This window comes from Protomyctophum bolini (assembly GCF_963924005.1).
Source record: "Protomyctophum bolini genome assembly, chromosome: 19".
NCBI lineage: Eukaryota > Metazoa > Chordata > Actinopteri > Myctophiformes > Myctophidae > Protomyctophum > Protomyctophum bolini.
Genome location: NC_137880.1, coordinates 20,765,288 through 20,780,973, shown reverse-complemented (window position 1 = coordinate 20,780,973; position 15,686 = coordinate 20,765,288). Strand labels below are relative to the sequence as shown.

The following is a 15,686-nucleotide window of genomic DNA, read 5'->3' as shown; positions in this document are numbered from 1 at the left end:
GCGTGCGTGCGTGCGTGCCTGTGTTCTATGCATACATGTAACTGCCACCCCCTTCTCCTGGGAAAATGCTGATGTCAGCATGTCCATGTCATCCACATCTACTTCGTGTCTATTGTTTGTCGTTTTTCAGAATAAATAAACAAACTAAAGACACACACACACACATGCACACACACTCTCTCACTCTCAGAAAACAGCGCTCCAAGGCACGGGGCGAGGGAGGGAGGGCGGGGGGGTGTCTGGAGTTGGGGCTACTCAGTCTTTTCAATTTTGCCGTCTTTGTTCTGTGGCTCGGATGTTTTCCGTAGCGGCGTCTTTTCCGAGCCGCTGTTGATCTGCTGGTCGTTGGGGCCGCCGGTCTTCCCGCTCGTGTGCTTGTCCAGGTAGTTGAGCATCTCACTCAGGACTGTCTGGAAGGTGCTGAGGGCTGCGCAGACCGCCGGCGTGCCGAAACCATGTGTGATCAGACTGGTGGTTTAGGGAGGGAAGAGAGCACAGGGTTAGGGTTAGACATAGAGCACAGGGTTAGGGTCAGACATATAGCACAGCGTTAGGGTCAGACTGGTGGTGAGGGAGAGAAGAGAGCACAGCGGACGAAGCAACTGTTTAGTGTAGTTCTCAAGCCTTTTCATATCAAGGCCCATTATTACTTGCGCAAGCAGAGCGCGCAAGTAATAGTTTCGCCCGGGACTCGTATGCACCGTCCCAGCTGTCCCGCCAATATTGATGCGTATGCACCATCCGAGCAAATTGTGCCTGATACGGCAGTGGTGCCAGATTACATACATGTATACATAGAAGCATTACCTTTAATCCTCCCAACACTAAAACATATCGTCATTACGTCACCATCGAAAACCAATTACACTCTGGCATTGGGTCCTTTAATCCACATCTTTATTACGTCATTGAGAGCTATACAGATGTATGTAATCTGTATAGCTAAAAAGTGGAACTTTAGTACCTGGAAATCAATATCTAACTCCAGATATTGTCCATCATCTTTATCTGTTGCTTCTGTGCTCAGTGATCAAGGAATCTGAAGTAGCGAACAAAGAGGATCTTGCATACATATGTCTTCCCTTTTTTCAAGTGTAATTAATTTCATACTAACCTTGAGGGGAGTTCACTAATGCAACATACCATCTGATATTTAGAGTCCAGTTTCATCATGAATTGACAGTGAATGGGATTGATACTTGTGGTTCCTCACTCACAGAGCACAGCGGCAACAGATAAAAATGGTAATCAATATCTGGACTAATAATGTCGCAAGAATATAATCTGAGGTTCTACCAAAGTTCAGCATCACTTTAAATAGAAACTATATTCCACCACCCTAAGGATAACTATATCATGCCTCTAATTACCTAAAGACAAACTTTGAAAGACGACTTGACTTCCAAATGTTGTTGATAGATGTGTACAGAGTGACATCATAGGTGTGACATTTAGCATCCCCATGCTGTAGTTTCTGCTAACCCTCCCCCAACCCCTCTGCCTCCCTCCATGCCAACTGACAAAACTGCACAGTTGCATCTTTCAAAATGGCAAATGGAGTGGAGGACGGCCAACATGGAGGAGCCCCATCACTCCTCTTGGGCAAACAACACAGGCTGTCTTGTTACACATACTGAGGCCCTCCAAACTGGCAACATGATGTCGGAGCCATTACTACTTTTCAATATTGTGTCTGTGTCTGTGCGTGCAATCCGTGCATGCATAGACGCGTACACACATGTGTGCACATTTCTGTGTACATCTCAGGGACGTGCAGATAATGTTGGAAAGGCAGGGGCGGAAATTCCCTAAAAGGCACTTTTGTCAAAGAAAATAGAAAATAGCGAATCTATAAGCAACGTGTTTGTGACCTTTTAGTTAGGCTAGTTTGGAAAAAGATAATTCTCCTGAATGTTGCCTTTGGGTATATGGCATTTCTTTCACTGCAGCATTCATGGTCTGGAGAGGGCAGTTTTTTACAGACGGGTAAAAGGCTGAAGCCCCCTGATGTATGCACGTGCTGTGTATCCTGTGTAATGTATGTGTTACCTGAAGTGTGTGAGGTGTCTCTGTATATCCAGGTCCAGTATGGGGGTAGGTCTGGAGGAGCCCAGAGGAGAACGGTCTTGGCTCAGCAGGTCCTGGAACTCCTTACATATTTGCCTGACAGAGACACAGAGACGGGGAGAGGGACATTTATCAATTTGTAACTCAAAATACAGGATTCCTAACTCAGGATTTTACTGTTTACTGTAATTCTTTCACATTTTCAAGATGTGACGACAAAACTGGAGGCACCTTCACAACCCCCAGAAGCTTGAAGCTGTGTAACAGTAAACTACAAGCTCAAACTCTGTCATGTTGCAATGGAATTGCACGTATAGATCAGCTATTTCCGCTGAGCGTTCGCCTCAGAAAAGGGACACTATAAGCTTCATGTTTTTTTAAATCAGGCTGAGGTGCGACCATGCAACTTCTGCTGTAGTCGATTTTGTGCATGCGACATTCACGTTCATGTTCTTACTTGGTAGCCAGCACCATCTTCTTGCGTGTGTTTGTCTCTTTCGGCTCACTGTGCTGTCTCGCCAGGTGTTCTCCGACCGCTTTGGTAGGAAACTCTGTCTCACAGGTGTAGCCAAAGTCCCTCGCCAGGTGGAGAGCCTCACCTGTACACATAAAGAAACAGGGGGAGTGATGAGACTAGCCCATTTTGGGACACAGAACTGTTTGTTGCGACTGCAGGTCACATTTACTATGAAAACGTGCATTTCCCGTCAGTCAGTCAGTCCGCCAGTCCGTCACCCACCCCACGCCTCCATATATGGTCATGCCTCGTGACATCACGTGACATCACGTTACATCACGTGACATCATCAGGGATGGAGAACCCTGATGTCATCAATATTAAGCCCATATATGGAGATCCCTGATGTCATCAATATTGGCCATGGCAACTCGACATCTCAAAAAAAGAGATTCATTGTATATTTTTGAAGGCCAGGTCAGCAAAGGTTTGGGAAGTGTTTAGATTGCATAGTTTGAAAGGTTCCGGGGCGTTCCCGGGACATACCTTCCACCAGGGATGTGAGCAGCGTGACGTTGGCAGCTTTCCTCCGGCCTGCCGGCAGGTTGAGGCCCAGACGGTCCAGTTTCTCACGAAGACACCGGCCGCCATTCTTAGACTTCGCTCTGTGGAATGAAGAGATGAATTTTATTAAGAGTCTACATACTGATACATCATTTGTTGTCGTTACATCACCGGCTACATGCTTGGTGTGTTCACATTGACATGGTCCTGCAACCATATTAGTGTGAAGTGTTGCTGTAATAGAGGTTATTATTTTATTATAAAATATGACAGGCTAGGCCTATAGATCGGTCTGGACTCTGGACCCAATCAGATCTCATATTTAGCTTTTTCCAATATTTTGCACAAAGTAAACCCAGAGTTTTTATTTTTTTGCCTTCTTGTGCATAAACATAAATAGCAATATATACTGTAGCTATATCCGACATGGTCAACAACAATTACAAATATAGCTGCAAGCAGCTATAAGACGGGGTCAAGCCCAAAAAGAAAACAATCACACTTGTGTGAAGTTAGGGGCGCTCTTATCATCATACATCATAAAAGGGGTTGTCTGTCAACGCTGTAGTCCTGTAACCAGAGTTAGACTCCATTTGAAATTTGAAATTTCTTTGACGTGGCCAAAAAAAGCCAGTGTAAACCTAATATACAGTATAGCCTATTAGCCTCCAAGGATTCCATACCTTTCATTCATGCTGCACATATCCCTAATACCTACTGTATAAAGGTGTGTAATTTGGCTTTCATCAATTGCCTTACAACTTAAATCCTGGCGCTATATGTCATAATAGGCAGACATTTGGCAAAAATGGCAGATCTACAACGTCATTGCATCGCATGATGGTGCATTGTGAGCTTGTAGACAGGCTATGTCGGTGAAGAGATTTGGTGTAGAGGGAATAAAGAGTGGGTCAAGAATAGACCCATAGGGGAACCCGGACAATGGTTAAATCCATCTTCTGAACACATAGTATCAGCACTATATCTCTACGTCTCTATTATTCTATAATCTAATATGACCAGAGTCACAAGCAATTTACTCGGCAGTCAAATGAATGCACATGAGGTTTTATTTCCTGACAAACAATGTGATGAGACGTTTTGAAATATAGAGTGTGTACACCATGCACAGTCCCAGATGTGCAATTGAGTGCAATCACCTTCTATGATGATGTTGACGTTGATGCGGTACATTTATATTTATTTTTATTATTATGAGCACACATCTTTTTTTTTTAATGTTTTGCACATGTCCTCTGCTGTCCATCTCTCTCACTCTCTCTGTCTCTCCCCCTTTTGCTCTCATTCTCTCTCTACTCGCCCCTTTCCCTTTCTCTCAATCTCATCAATAATACAACGCTGGCAACTCTTTCTTTCCTCTCCTCTCTCTGATCCTGCCGTGCTTTGGCCTGGTCTCTCCTCTCTCTGTCTCCCTGGGCACCACAGCGCGTGCAGCCCTGGTCCTGTTTCGCCTACAACAGCTCTACGAAATCCAGGCAATACTCTCCAACACCATCTATAGCTTTAAGCTGTTATTTTTCTATTTTGTTACTATGAAAGTTATAGTTTTATATATAGATGGTGTTTATTTTTGTGGGGATTTCTTTGTCATGTAAGTTGTGTTGGACCGTTGAGGTTTAAACACGTTTGGAATGAAGGCCACAACATACTGTGTGTGTGTGTGTGTGTGTGTGTGTGTGTGTGTGTGTGTGTGTGTGTGTGTGTGTGTGTGTGTGTGTGTGTGTGTGTGTGTGTGTGTGTGTGTGTGTGTGTGTGTGTGTGTGTGTGTGTGTGTGTGTGTGTGTGTGTGTGTGTATGCGTGCGTGCGCGCTGACCTGCGTAGTATACCACCCAGTAGGGATGCGTTGAGGCACTCTGGCGGAGACAGTCTTCTCTTCACCTCAGCAATGGTGACTTTGTACTTGGAGGTGGAGCTGAGCAGTGACAGGCGGCCCGGTACTGAACAGAACAGATCAGTGGGGTTCACCACACACGTTCCTCCTGTGCAAACAAAACAACATCTGCATGTTGGAGCGGTTACTTGGACGGCTAGTGTCGTGCTAAGCTGTTTGGAAAGCAATGCTTCTGTTCTATCATTGCAACGCAAAAGCCTGACATATTATAGATTTTAAATATGAACACTGTGGATTGCACAGTGTAAGAGTAGAATAGAATACACACTAGAAAGGGCTATTGGCTATTATAATGTAATTATAAAGAGTCAGAAGATAAAATGAATGAATGAATGAATGAATGAATGAACCAATGAATGAAATACAAATGAACACAATAAGACACAGAGGGAACAAGTCACATGCCCTCAGTACATCATTTGCCAATGGATAAAGATTTCAATAAAGAGCAAAAAGGTTCAATTTACATTACTTAATGCTAGCTAGACAATCAATTACAACTGAATATTGCCCACGAAAAAAACAACAATCTTAAAATGGTCTTTATATGCATCTTATTTTCAATTGACATTTTACAAAATCCAAGTAAGGCTACTGAAATTGTTGTATATTTACTTTACTTTTTTTTTTACATTTTATTATGCAGATACAGATACCTATATATAACTGAAGCTATATCACAGTATATGGAACTATACTGAGTCAGTAATTTAAAAACAAAACCTAAGACTTAAATTGGAATGTATTAAAAATGCTACAGTAACACCCTCAGTAATAATTTAACTGACAGAATGTATAGGATTTTACCTAAATGGACCTGCACGAGTTGTTTTGGGTCAGTGTTAAATAACTGAACTGCATGTCCAAATTATGTAAATTGAATCCAATTATTTTACTGGTGTTTCATAGCAGCATTAGCATAGTAGCATAGCATTCAATAATTTCAGTTTGGTTGACCAAAATGTTCACAAAACCTTTCCCCTATAGGCAAATAACCTCAGTTAGAAGTGCACAGACCAGACTAGAGAGTAGTTAGTAGCTATAGTCTTTGTAAACACTTTGTATGAGACACGTGCTAGCTGAGATGGAAGTGATGGAATGTGATGATGTGAATGTGCTTGTGCACAATCTGCATGCTCTATGATCCTGCATGACAACATTATTGACATTAGGCCAAAATGTGTATAAATATGAAATTATGATTACATTTTGTCAAAATCACATTATTTTTATGATCTCAACATATTTGTATTATTAACATACAGTTGAACTCATTTTCGTCGCATTTCTTACGCCTCATATTGAACATATTGTATGCGCAGGTCATTGTTAATACATGGATGTAGCATGCAATCATACTTGAACAATGTAACACAATAATTTGTTACATTATTGATCCAAATCAATAATAATAATGAATATACAATAAATAATAATTATTATTATTATTGTTGTTATTGTTATTATTGTTATTATTATTACCATGCACCAGCTAAAGCTCAATTTCCCATTTTGCAGCATGCATGTGAATTAATGGCCATACATTTATTTCTTAATATAGTACTATTGCATCACAATTTTAATTGTTTAAATATCAGAATCAAAGTTCTTTGGTTATGGAATGTATATTGACTGCATGAGTAGGCGTGTTTATTAAACACAAACTTGAACTAAGGACTCTAGCATCTGAAACCCGAGGCTATTGTCTGATGTATAGGCTTCTATAATTAATTTGCTTCATTATCAACTCTCTCTAACAGCGGGGCGTGTCGCTTTGTTTTTAGGCCATGAGCGGATGAGGAATGCAGGCAATTGTATACCAACGGTAGAACCATAATATGGACCATATGAGGCTATCGTTTTGGGGCAATGCGTGTTTCGACTATTTTATTCATATGCAGGTCGTTTTGTACTGTACTATTTGTATTTGTATATACCATCCTTGCTGAAGGCGAAAGGGCTATATAGGCGCTATTGATTAACAATGACCCGAATGAGCTGACGGTGACCTGGAGGTGCGGACGAACAGCGACAACCGCTCCGGATGCATTTCAGCACCTGGACAGCACCTGCTACGGTTATGGCTTTCAGTGGGAGCTGTCCAGGTGCTGAAATGCCGTCATGGCCTTTATGTGCTCAGTAGTCGCTGTCCAGGTGCTGAAAAGCGGTACATCCATTACATCCATGGCATGCATGCACTTCAACTGACCATGGAATTATACTGCTCCAAAATAATCATTATGCTATAGGCCTGTGTGTGTGTGTGTGTGTGTGTGTGTGTGTGTGTGTGTGTGTGTGTGTGTGTGTGTGTGTGTGTGTGTGTGTGTGTGTGTGTGTGTGTGTGTGTGTGTGTGTGTGTGTGTCCAGCTCTGCGTGTGTGTTTGCGACACATACCGGGCAGGCAGACCTGTCTGTCAGCCTCACGCGCTTTGACAGGGCGTGCGTCTCTGAAAGCTGCGGGTTCACATCATATTAATTCCCCTAAAATGTTTTGATTCAAAGTAGTTTGTATTTTATGTTGCCAAGGGCAATCGAAAAGAGCTATTGCCGGTAGTGCAGTCAGTGGAGCGCGCGGGCCCAGAGGCGATAACGGTATTTAAGCAACGGAGAGTAGCCTCGGGCTGCGGCGCGAGCGGCGGGCGGGATCACACGCGGAATCAAGTGCCTTTTACGAGTTTGCCACGAAAATTAAAGAAAAGGAGACACGGGCCAAATGTCATTCTCTTTCCTGTTTTAACAACAATGTTTATAGCTCCAGTCAGCCCACACACACAAAAAAAGCCGGAGCCATGTGTCTTGACAGAGAAAGTGTGGGTGCGCACGCGCTGCCACGGAGGCGCGCGTCTGCCAGATAAGCTTGATCGGGATTGGTCGTATAGGAGCCGAACGGAGAAAGTGATACCGGCTTGATTAAAACACAGACGACTCCTCCTAAGTAGGATCCGCGTTTTCTTGAGTGATTTTCTTTTGAAAAAGGTTACGTGAATATTCATGGCGCCAAAGCCGCAGTCAGAAAGAACAACATTAATATGATCTCTACTGAATTCGGGGGCCCCGCTCGGCATTAGCATATCAAAGCGTGCGCCCGAGGCGAGAGAAGCTATCGATACGGGAGCGGGCGGTAAAGCAAAGATTATTGGTTGTGATGGTTGGAGCGGGCTGAGCTCAGGGCGAAATACAGCACACCATTAACCGAAAGTGATAGCGGAGGGATTCCCGCGTCAATCCGCGAGAAAAGCCCCAGCACCCAGGCAAGAGCTGATGAAAAATTAAACCCGAGAACACATGCATGCGCCTTTCCTTTCTGTAGGCCTATGGAAAACTATGTGTGCATAAGGCTATACACAGTCAAAATCACCAGTGTTCCTTTAACTCCGAGAGTCTATACCTTTATAGCTCTGTGTGTGTACACCTCTCGGAGTTAAATTACCACCAGGTATGCCTGCTTTGCAGCCAGGGGTAGCAGCGTGAATAAGAGCCCCGACTAAAAACAGGCTTTGATGGAGCAGGCGTACATCTCGCTCGGGTTAAAACCCGGAGAGCACTCATGAGGAAATTGCTTCATGCACACTATAGCCTCATCTTTCACCCTGCAGAATTGCCAACATTTCTGCTCACACCTGCATGGTGGCTTACATGCACTTGTAGAAAGCACAAACTGAAAGAAAAAAACATAGTGGAGCGGTCCCCATGCTTTGCTTTTGTGACAAGCTTGATTAGTTATCTCGACAGAGGAGGGTTTGGTGTTTAGCACACTGCAGGCAGTAACGAACAATGGTTGCATTGCAAATAAATATTAATATTACATTAATAATATACAAAAGGTGTCCTTAACTCATCATCCTGCAGGCTTTAAAGTAATCTTTTTTCAAGAATTGTCTTAACTTTCATTACCTAAGCTGCTGAATCATTATTTCGTTAGCATGTAAGCATATAGTTGGCATATATAGGATTAGCTGGCTCACTGTTATAATAGCCTGATATCATGTTTAGAATAAACTATATATAACTTTATGCCTTCAGCTTCAATTATCTTCTGATTTATTTAGTAAGAAGTGATATGACATATAAAATACATATGTATTATAGCCTATAGCCTACTATTTTAATTATTGTCGTTGAGAAAAAGAAACAGCCTTAACAACGTTGTTTGGTATAGAGGTCTAGTCTATAGCCTAAGACTATATATTCTGCTTTATAAATTACTATTATGCCTATAGGCTATATACTGCCGTATGATTTAATAAAATATATAATACGACCAGATTAATGAGTTGTTTCGTGTATTTCAAATGAAAAAGGTTAAATATTAGTTTAGATGTTCTGCACCAAACATAATAATAATAATAATTTGGTTTAGTTTAGTTGATAAAAGCCTGCAGAATATGCTATGCTTATAGGATTTTTTTTTTATGCCTATAGTTGCCTTCATGTTTAAGGCTTTTTAGCCTGCTTCCACGTGGCTAATGCATGCCAAAAAGCGGATCTATAAGTTATCACGGAACGCGTTGTTATCCTGTTACTTATACAGCCTAGATCAGTTATTTTTTCCCCCAACTTGGCGTCAGAACGTGTATCTAAACAGGCGAGGGGAGAATAAAGAGGCACTCCTCTCCTCGTGTTTGTGTGTTGACAGGAGACAGGCGGAGTGCTGCTCCTCCTGTTTGTGTGCGTGTTGTTCGCTGTCTCCTCGTGTCAGCTGCTCGTGTAACCGCTATAGATGAACGGAGGGAGCCTTACCTCTCCGGATGACGCCTCCCTGGCCGTTCAGCATTAGCCCACACTGTGCCTCCACGGAGCCCTGTGGAGAGACACCGTTTCATTAATATGAGCCAAAAAGAACATATTACGAATGTGTGACTTTATAGGCGACATGTTTTTTGAATTATTAGTATAGGCTAATATGAGCCAACGACAGGCCAATTCGGATGTCGTTCATTTGGACTTGAGAAAACATGTTTTCAAATCAAATGTGGCGGGCCAACCTGTTGTAGAAACAGAAACACCCTATAGTGTTTGTGGAACCTATTAGCAGTATAGCGGCGCCATTTTGCTGCAGACGCATGGGGGCTCGCGTGCAGGGCCTTGCTATCAACAATGTCATCAAGAAAAGAGAACACGAGCCTTTATTCAGAAAACACTTAATCCCTCGTGTGAGCCTCGAGGCCGGGCCCCGGTTCACCCGTGCACACACACACACACACACACACACACACACACACACACACACACACACACACACACACACACACACACACACACACACACACACACACACACACACACACACACACATCCCCTGATTAAAATGAAATAAGCTGAAAGGGCCTTGTAGCTCCTTCTTAACCAACTCTCTGTTTTTTTTATCCTTCTTCTTTTTTTATGCCGCAGCTAAAGTGATTATAAAATCAATATACAAAACGCAGAGGTCTTGCATGAATTAGCTTAGTGACGGGCGAAAGGTGTGGCAGCTCCTTTTGTTCAGCATGAAAATCCCTTTACACGCTCAAAGATGCGACCGTGCTGCACGAGACTGGGCGCATCTGTTCTGTTCTCGTGGAAACTCAGGTTCATGCGCCAGTCTTTCTTTATTTCCTTTTCTTTTTTTTCTTCAAAAGGTTCAACTCTCTCTCTCTCTCTCTCTGTCTCTGTGTGTGTGTGTGTGTGTGTGTGTGTGTGTGTGTGTGTGTGTGTGTGTGTGTGTGTGTGTGTGTGTGTGTGTGTGTGTGTGTGTGTGTGTGTGTGTGTGTGCGCGTGAGTGTGAGAGAGAGTGCTCCAATACAATAATTTAAATATATAGAAGACTATTGAAATATAGCACAATATAAAAGGTGCAACATTTGTTCCTAACCTGCTAGTGCAGTCTAACATTACTGTTATTATTGTTGAAATGGAAATTGAGCTAGAAATATTTTTAATACATGATCTAAAATATTTCATTAGACAATTATTATGATTATTATTATTAGGCTATTTTTATTATTAACATTATAGAATTTCAAACTAAATAACATAGGCTACTTCATAATAATAATTAAGTCATAATTGTGAAAGCTGAATTATGAAAAACAGACGGAATTCTGTATATCGTTTGGCTTTGACAATTGCTATAGCAATGTTATTATCATCAATATTGTTTAGGAATTATTATTAGCCTACTTCATGCAGCCAATAACAAAAAGCCTAACAGTAGGCCTAATAAAATAATATATACAAATCGGGAATGGCATAACAAAAATATTCAAATGTATTAAAATAAAACAAATATATTATTATTGTTCAATGTTCAATAAATATGAATAAATATTAAAAACAAAATATAGCAGTAATAATAATATCATAATTATATCATAATAATTAATATAAATATTTGCTTGTAAAAATCGCAGGACCATATTAAGAAAGTCTCAAAAGTGAGAAAACAGTATAGCCTGCGGTGCCTTCCAGATAAGTCCCAGCAAGGTAAATATAGTTAACGCAACTGAAATTATTTGTCAGTATGTTAAACCCTATTTAAGCATAGACGTCTTTAACTATAGCTCAGATGTCGCTGCATAAATAACCAAGTTGATTGACGTTAAGTCCGTAATTGGATAAACTACGGTGCTTTACGGCGCTCGAGCGGGCCATTGTGCCCCGAACCCCGATCCGTTAATCCGCCCTTTACCGGAGAATAGAGAACCAGCGGCTTTTCTCTGCCTCAGCAGACAGCCGGACACACACACACACACACACACACACACACACACACACACACACACACACACACACACACACACACACACACACACACACACACACACACACACACACACACACACACACACACACAGTGCGAATTCGTTCTCATCTCGCCCATTTCTTTACATCGAAAGGAATTATGTAAAATATGGGTCACGTGTGTTTCAGGAAAAATAAAGGGCCGACTTCACAATGGAATAGTATAGACTGCTAGTCAATTAACCTTTAGAAATGGGCCTGCCTTTCAGAATCACGGTCCGTGTGGATTTGACTCTTATTTAACCTACACTCATTGGATATATCAAGTTCTCTTTTTTCTCTTATACTTGGCATCGAGATTAGCTAAAGAAGCTATCGAATATTGTTTAGCCCAGTAGAATGCATTCTTTGGTGGAGTGTACCATAGCGTCTGCAGTGCCGATGGGCGATTTTACAAAAGGCACAAGCCGGGCAGACAGACTGTTAACGGCGGGCAGACAGACAGACATCTGGCCCTGGTATTTTGTATTTGCTGTGAGGTTGGTACAATGGGCCGGGGGAAAAGGCTGTTTTGAAGGAGTAGGGCAGTGGGGCAGTGGGTGAATAGGGCACTGGGACAGATGCTGAATGGGCCAGGTAGGGCCTATAGGACCAGGCCAGACCAGGGCAGCTGAGCTTCTACGATTATGAACTTGAGAGGGCTTGAATGGGAACGAGGGGGGAGAAAAGAAACAAGCCAGGAGGAAAGAAACAAGTCAGCCATGCCTTTGAGTTTATAGAGGCGGTTCAACCAGGGAGGGAGGGATGGAGGGATGGAGGAGTAGAGGCCGGTACCTGCAGGTCGTCAGCCCCGGGCGTAGGGAGACCCAAGCCGGCCGCGGGCAGCAACCTTTGGTCCGCGTGGTGCATGCCGTAGGCCTGAGAGCCGTGTGACGTCATTAACGACAGGTCATGGCGCCGGTAGGCGTCGAGGCATCCCAGCTCGCGCCGCTGCTGCTCGTCCAGGCACGATGACTTGAGGGCCGAGCGGGCGCTGTGCAGGTTGATGAAGTCCGCCGAGTCCCCGTGGTGGATCTGCTGGTAGTACTGGCCCGAGTGGAGCGAGTTGAGGCCGTAGGCCTCCGGCGCCACGGCCGGGTGCGAGTGCTGGAACTCGTAGTGGAAGGACTGGTGGTGGAGGGGCGTGTACTGGTGGTTGGCCGAGAAGTAAGGCGAGGCGAACTCCGTCCCCGCCGTCGCCGGATAGGTGAGCGGAGAGGAGGAGGAATAGGCGACCGAGGAGTTGGCCACGGACTCCAGGCAGCCCAGCTGCATCAGACGGTAGCTGTTTGATCCGTCGTGACGTATCTACGAGGAATAACCATACGAACAAAAATATATCAGCGATGTCATTTAGCATCAGCTATACTGACTCCTCTCTCTCTCTCTCTCTCTCTCTCTCTCTCTCTCTCTCTCTCTCTTTCTCAGTCGAGTCGAGTCGAGCTTTTAACGCAGACTGCTTCCCCAAACATGCTCAAACACAACTCAAAAACACAACTCACACACACTCTCAAAGCGGTTTTCCCCCCTTCTTCCTTAAAACCACCTGAAGGAGATGTCATTTCCACAAGCCCGGAAGGGGAACGATCGCACGGCAACAGGAGCCCTAGGTGTTTCCTTTTCTTTTTCTTTTTTTGGGGGGGGAGGGGGGTGCGTGCCTGTCACTCTTCTGCAGTGTTTTAAAAGGCGTGCTGTTATATATTATTATTACCGAGCTGCTGGCAAATTTACTGTCCCAGCTCTCTCTCACAATGGATGGCAGGTAAGAATTAAGAGTCAGACACACCGGAGAGGTGTTCCGCCCTAAAATGTTCTAATCACACCATTACTCGCGTATACACACACGAGCCTCATTCACTTCCCCACACTAATAAAAATTGTTTTACCGGGAGCGCTAGACACGCAGCTACCAATTTCTCTCACCAGCATGCATTTTTTTTAGTCCACGCGTTTGCCACAACAGATGCCGTAACGAATTTTACTGTACCCCTATTTCACTTAACCAATAAGATAACAATAACTTCTAATTTCATAATTAAACGAACGGAGCCGAAAGAATATATATTAAAATTACCTCTGCGTCGTGGACCAGACCGGGGAAGGTTGATGACATTGTGCTTTCTCCAAAGTAACCCGGTTTTTTTCCCTTCCTCGCCGATCGAATAATAAAAAATGCGTTAAAATCCCAAAACCAAGAGAAATGTAAAAAAAAAAGTCCCCCGTGCGCTCGGTGTAACGGCAGAAAGCTGGTGGATCGCAAGCGTCTCCCCTCTGCACGGACGGGGCTGGCTCACGGATTTTGTACTTGCAGGGTATTTCTCGGCTGATGTCGTAGGTCCCTTGGTAATATAGAAGTTTTGAAAATTAAGCATCAGCACTGAGGAATGGGAGGACAATAGACGGAGCGGAGCATCCCAGGAGACAAGGAATAAATATTGTATCTTCGCCTTAATAAGGAACCAAGTGCTTCTTTCAACATTTTTCTACTCTTTTTGTGGACATTTTCCTTTTTGAGCCGTTTGTATTTTTACAACGTCTATTGCGCGGTTTCATCGTTTTTTTGTTTTGTTTTTGTTATATTTTAAATTAATTCTGCATAAGTCGTTTACAAAATCGTACGGATTTTCTGCGGAAATGTAAGTTTGTTTGAAATATTTAGGGTTCAATTTTACTCACTGAATAAAAATGGATTTTCTTTTTCTCTCCTCAAAATACGTTTGTAATTTTTTATGATCTTCGATGGAAGATTTCATTTGGAAACTGAGCCTTTTTCAGTGCTATTTCTCCCGCCTCAAAGGCATATAGACGACTCGTCATATTTATATTCTTAATATTATTGTTTTACGCAGTTTAATTCTAACCTATAGCCTAACCAGAATTGAAATGAAAACATTTATATACATTTTGCAATGCCAATGCAATCAATATATATAGCTATAGCCTATGATTATTTCACTTTAGCATAATATATTGTTTTGTTTTTTGTTTTGTTTTAATAGATTACATACTCGGATTAGGCTATTTTTAAAGCAGTTTTTATATTTTTCGGCAAAGACAATGAATGGTCAATGTGCATCTACTACATTTTTGCACATAACCAGATAAATGGACCGGTATATGTGCCATTCTTTTTACACTATGCTACTTGTGGGGAACCCGAGGGATACATGTTTCTGCAGAACGCACAAGGATGGCGAAGAGTTTCACTCATGGAGCCTTTTGTTTTTTCCTTTATATTTCTTTCTTTTTCATCTCTTTTTGCTAAATCTGTTGCTCGTGTGGGGTCAACCATCAAGTGGTGCTTTTGTGAAGAACCGAAGCACAAGACATTTTCTCAATCAAAGACATCTATTGTGTGTGTGACGACTCTGACGAGAGGCGCGTGCGTGCCTGACTGTGAGAGTCTGGATGGAAGGGGTGGAGGGGGTGCTGCTTTATTTTATTATTCACTTTGGATCAGCACGAGACCTTTTGGTCAATTGGTCAGTGCGGTGACCCCGGCCTCAGCCTCCCGCTGACACTCACCTGGGGCTGGGCGCGCGCCTTATGGGGTTCTGCATGGAGCTCTGATTAACGGAAGCGTCATGGTGGCGTTAGAACTTGGTTTGCCAGTCTCCAGGGAGCTCCGATTCGTCTGGCAACGCGACAATATAGAAGCGTATAGTAACTTAATCGGTATATGATTATTATCAGCTTCCTCTTTATTCATTAAAAGAAAAAGACAAAAAAGTTAACTATTGTCTATAGCCAAAACCATGACAACCAGACTATATTTGGGTTTTATATTAGGCCTAATAACCCTAATTCAATATACTGTATACCCACGTTATTAACAATTGGGAATGGAAGCAAATCTGGAACGGAAAACACGCAGCCAAAATCAAAATTCTTCCCAGTCAGTGTTTGCAAAAATGACAAGGTGGTGG

The 15,686-nt window shown here is 42.9% G+C and overlaps 1 protein-coding gene across 1 annotated transcript; it reads right to left on the bottom strand.

Annotated features, from left to right (window-relative positions):
- Positions 1-251: 251 nt before the first annotated feature.
- On the bottom strand, positions 252-13,873 carry tfap2d (transcription factor AP-2 delta (activating enhancer binding protein 2 delta); the record flags this gene model as incomplete). Its single annotated transcript, XM_080790616.1, has 8 exons — positions 252-468; positions 2,050-2,163; positions 2,525-2,666; positions 3,071-3,189; positions 4,924-5,089; positions 9,742-9,802; positions 12,556-13,068; positions 13,835-13,873. The coding sequence occupies 8 exons, from the start codon at positions 13,871-13,873 to the stop codon at positions 252-254; spliced, it is 1,371 nt and encodes a 456-aa protein (XP_080646742.1).
- Positions 13,874-15,686: the final 1,813 nt, after the last annotated feature.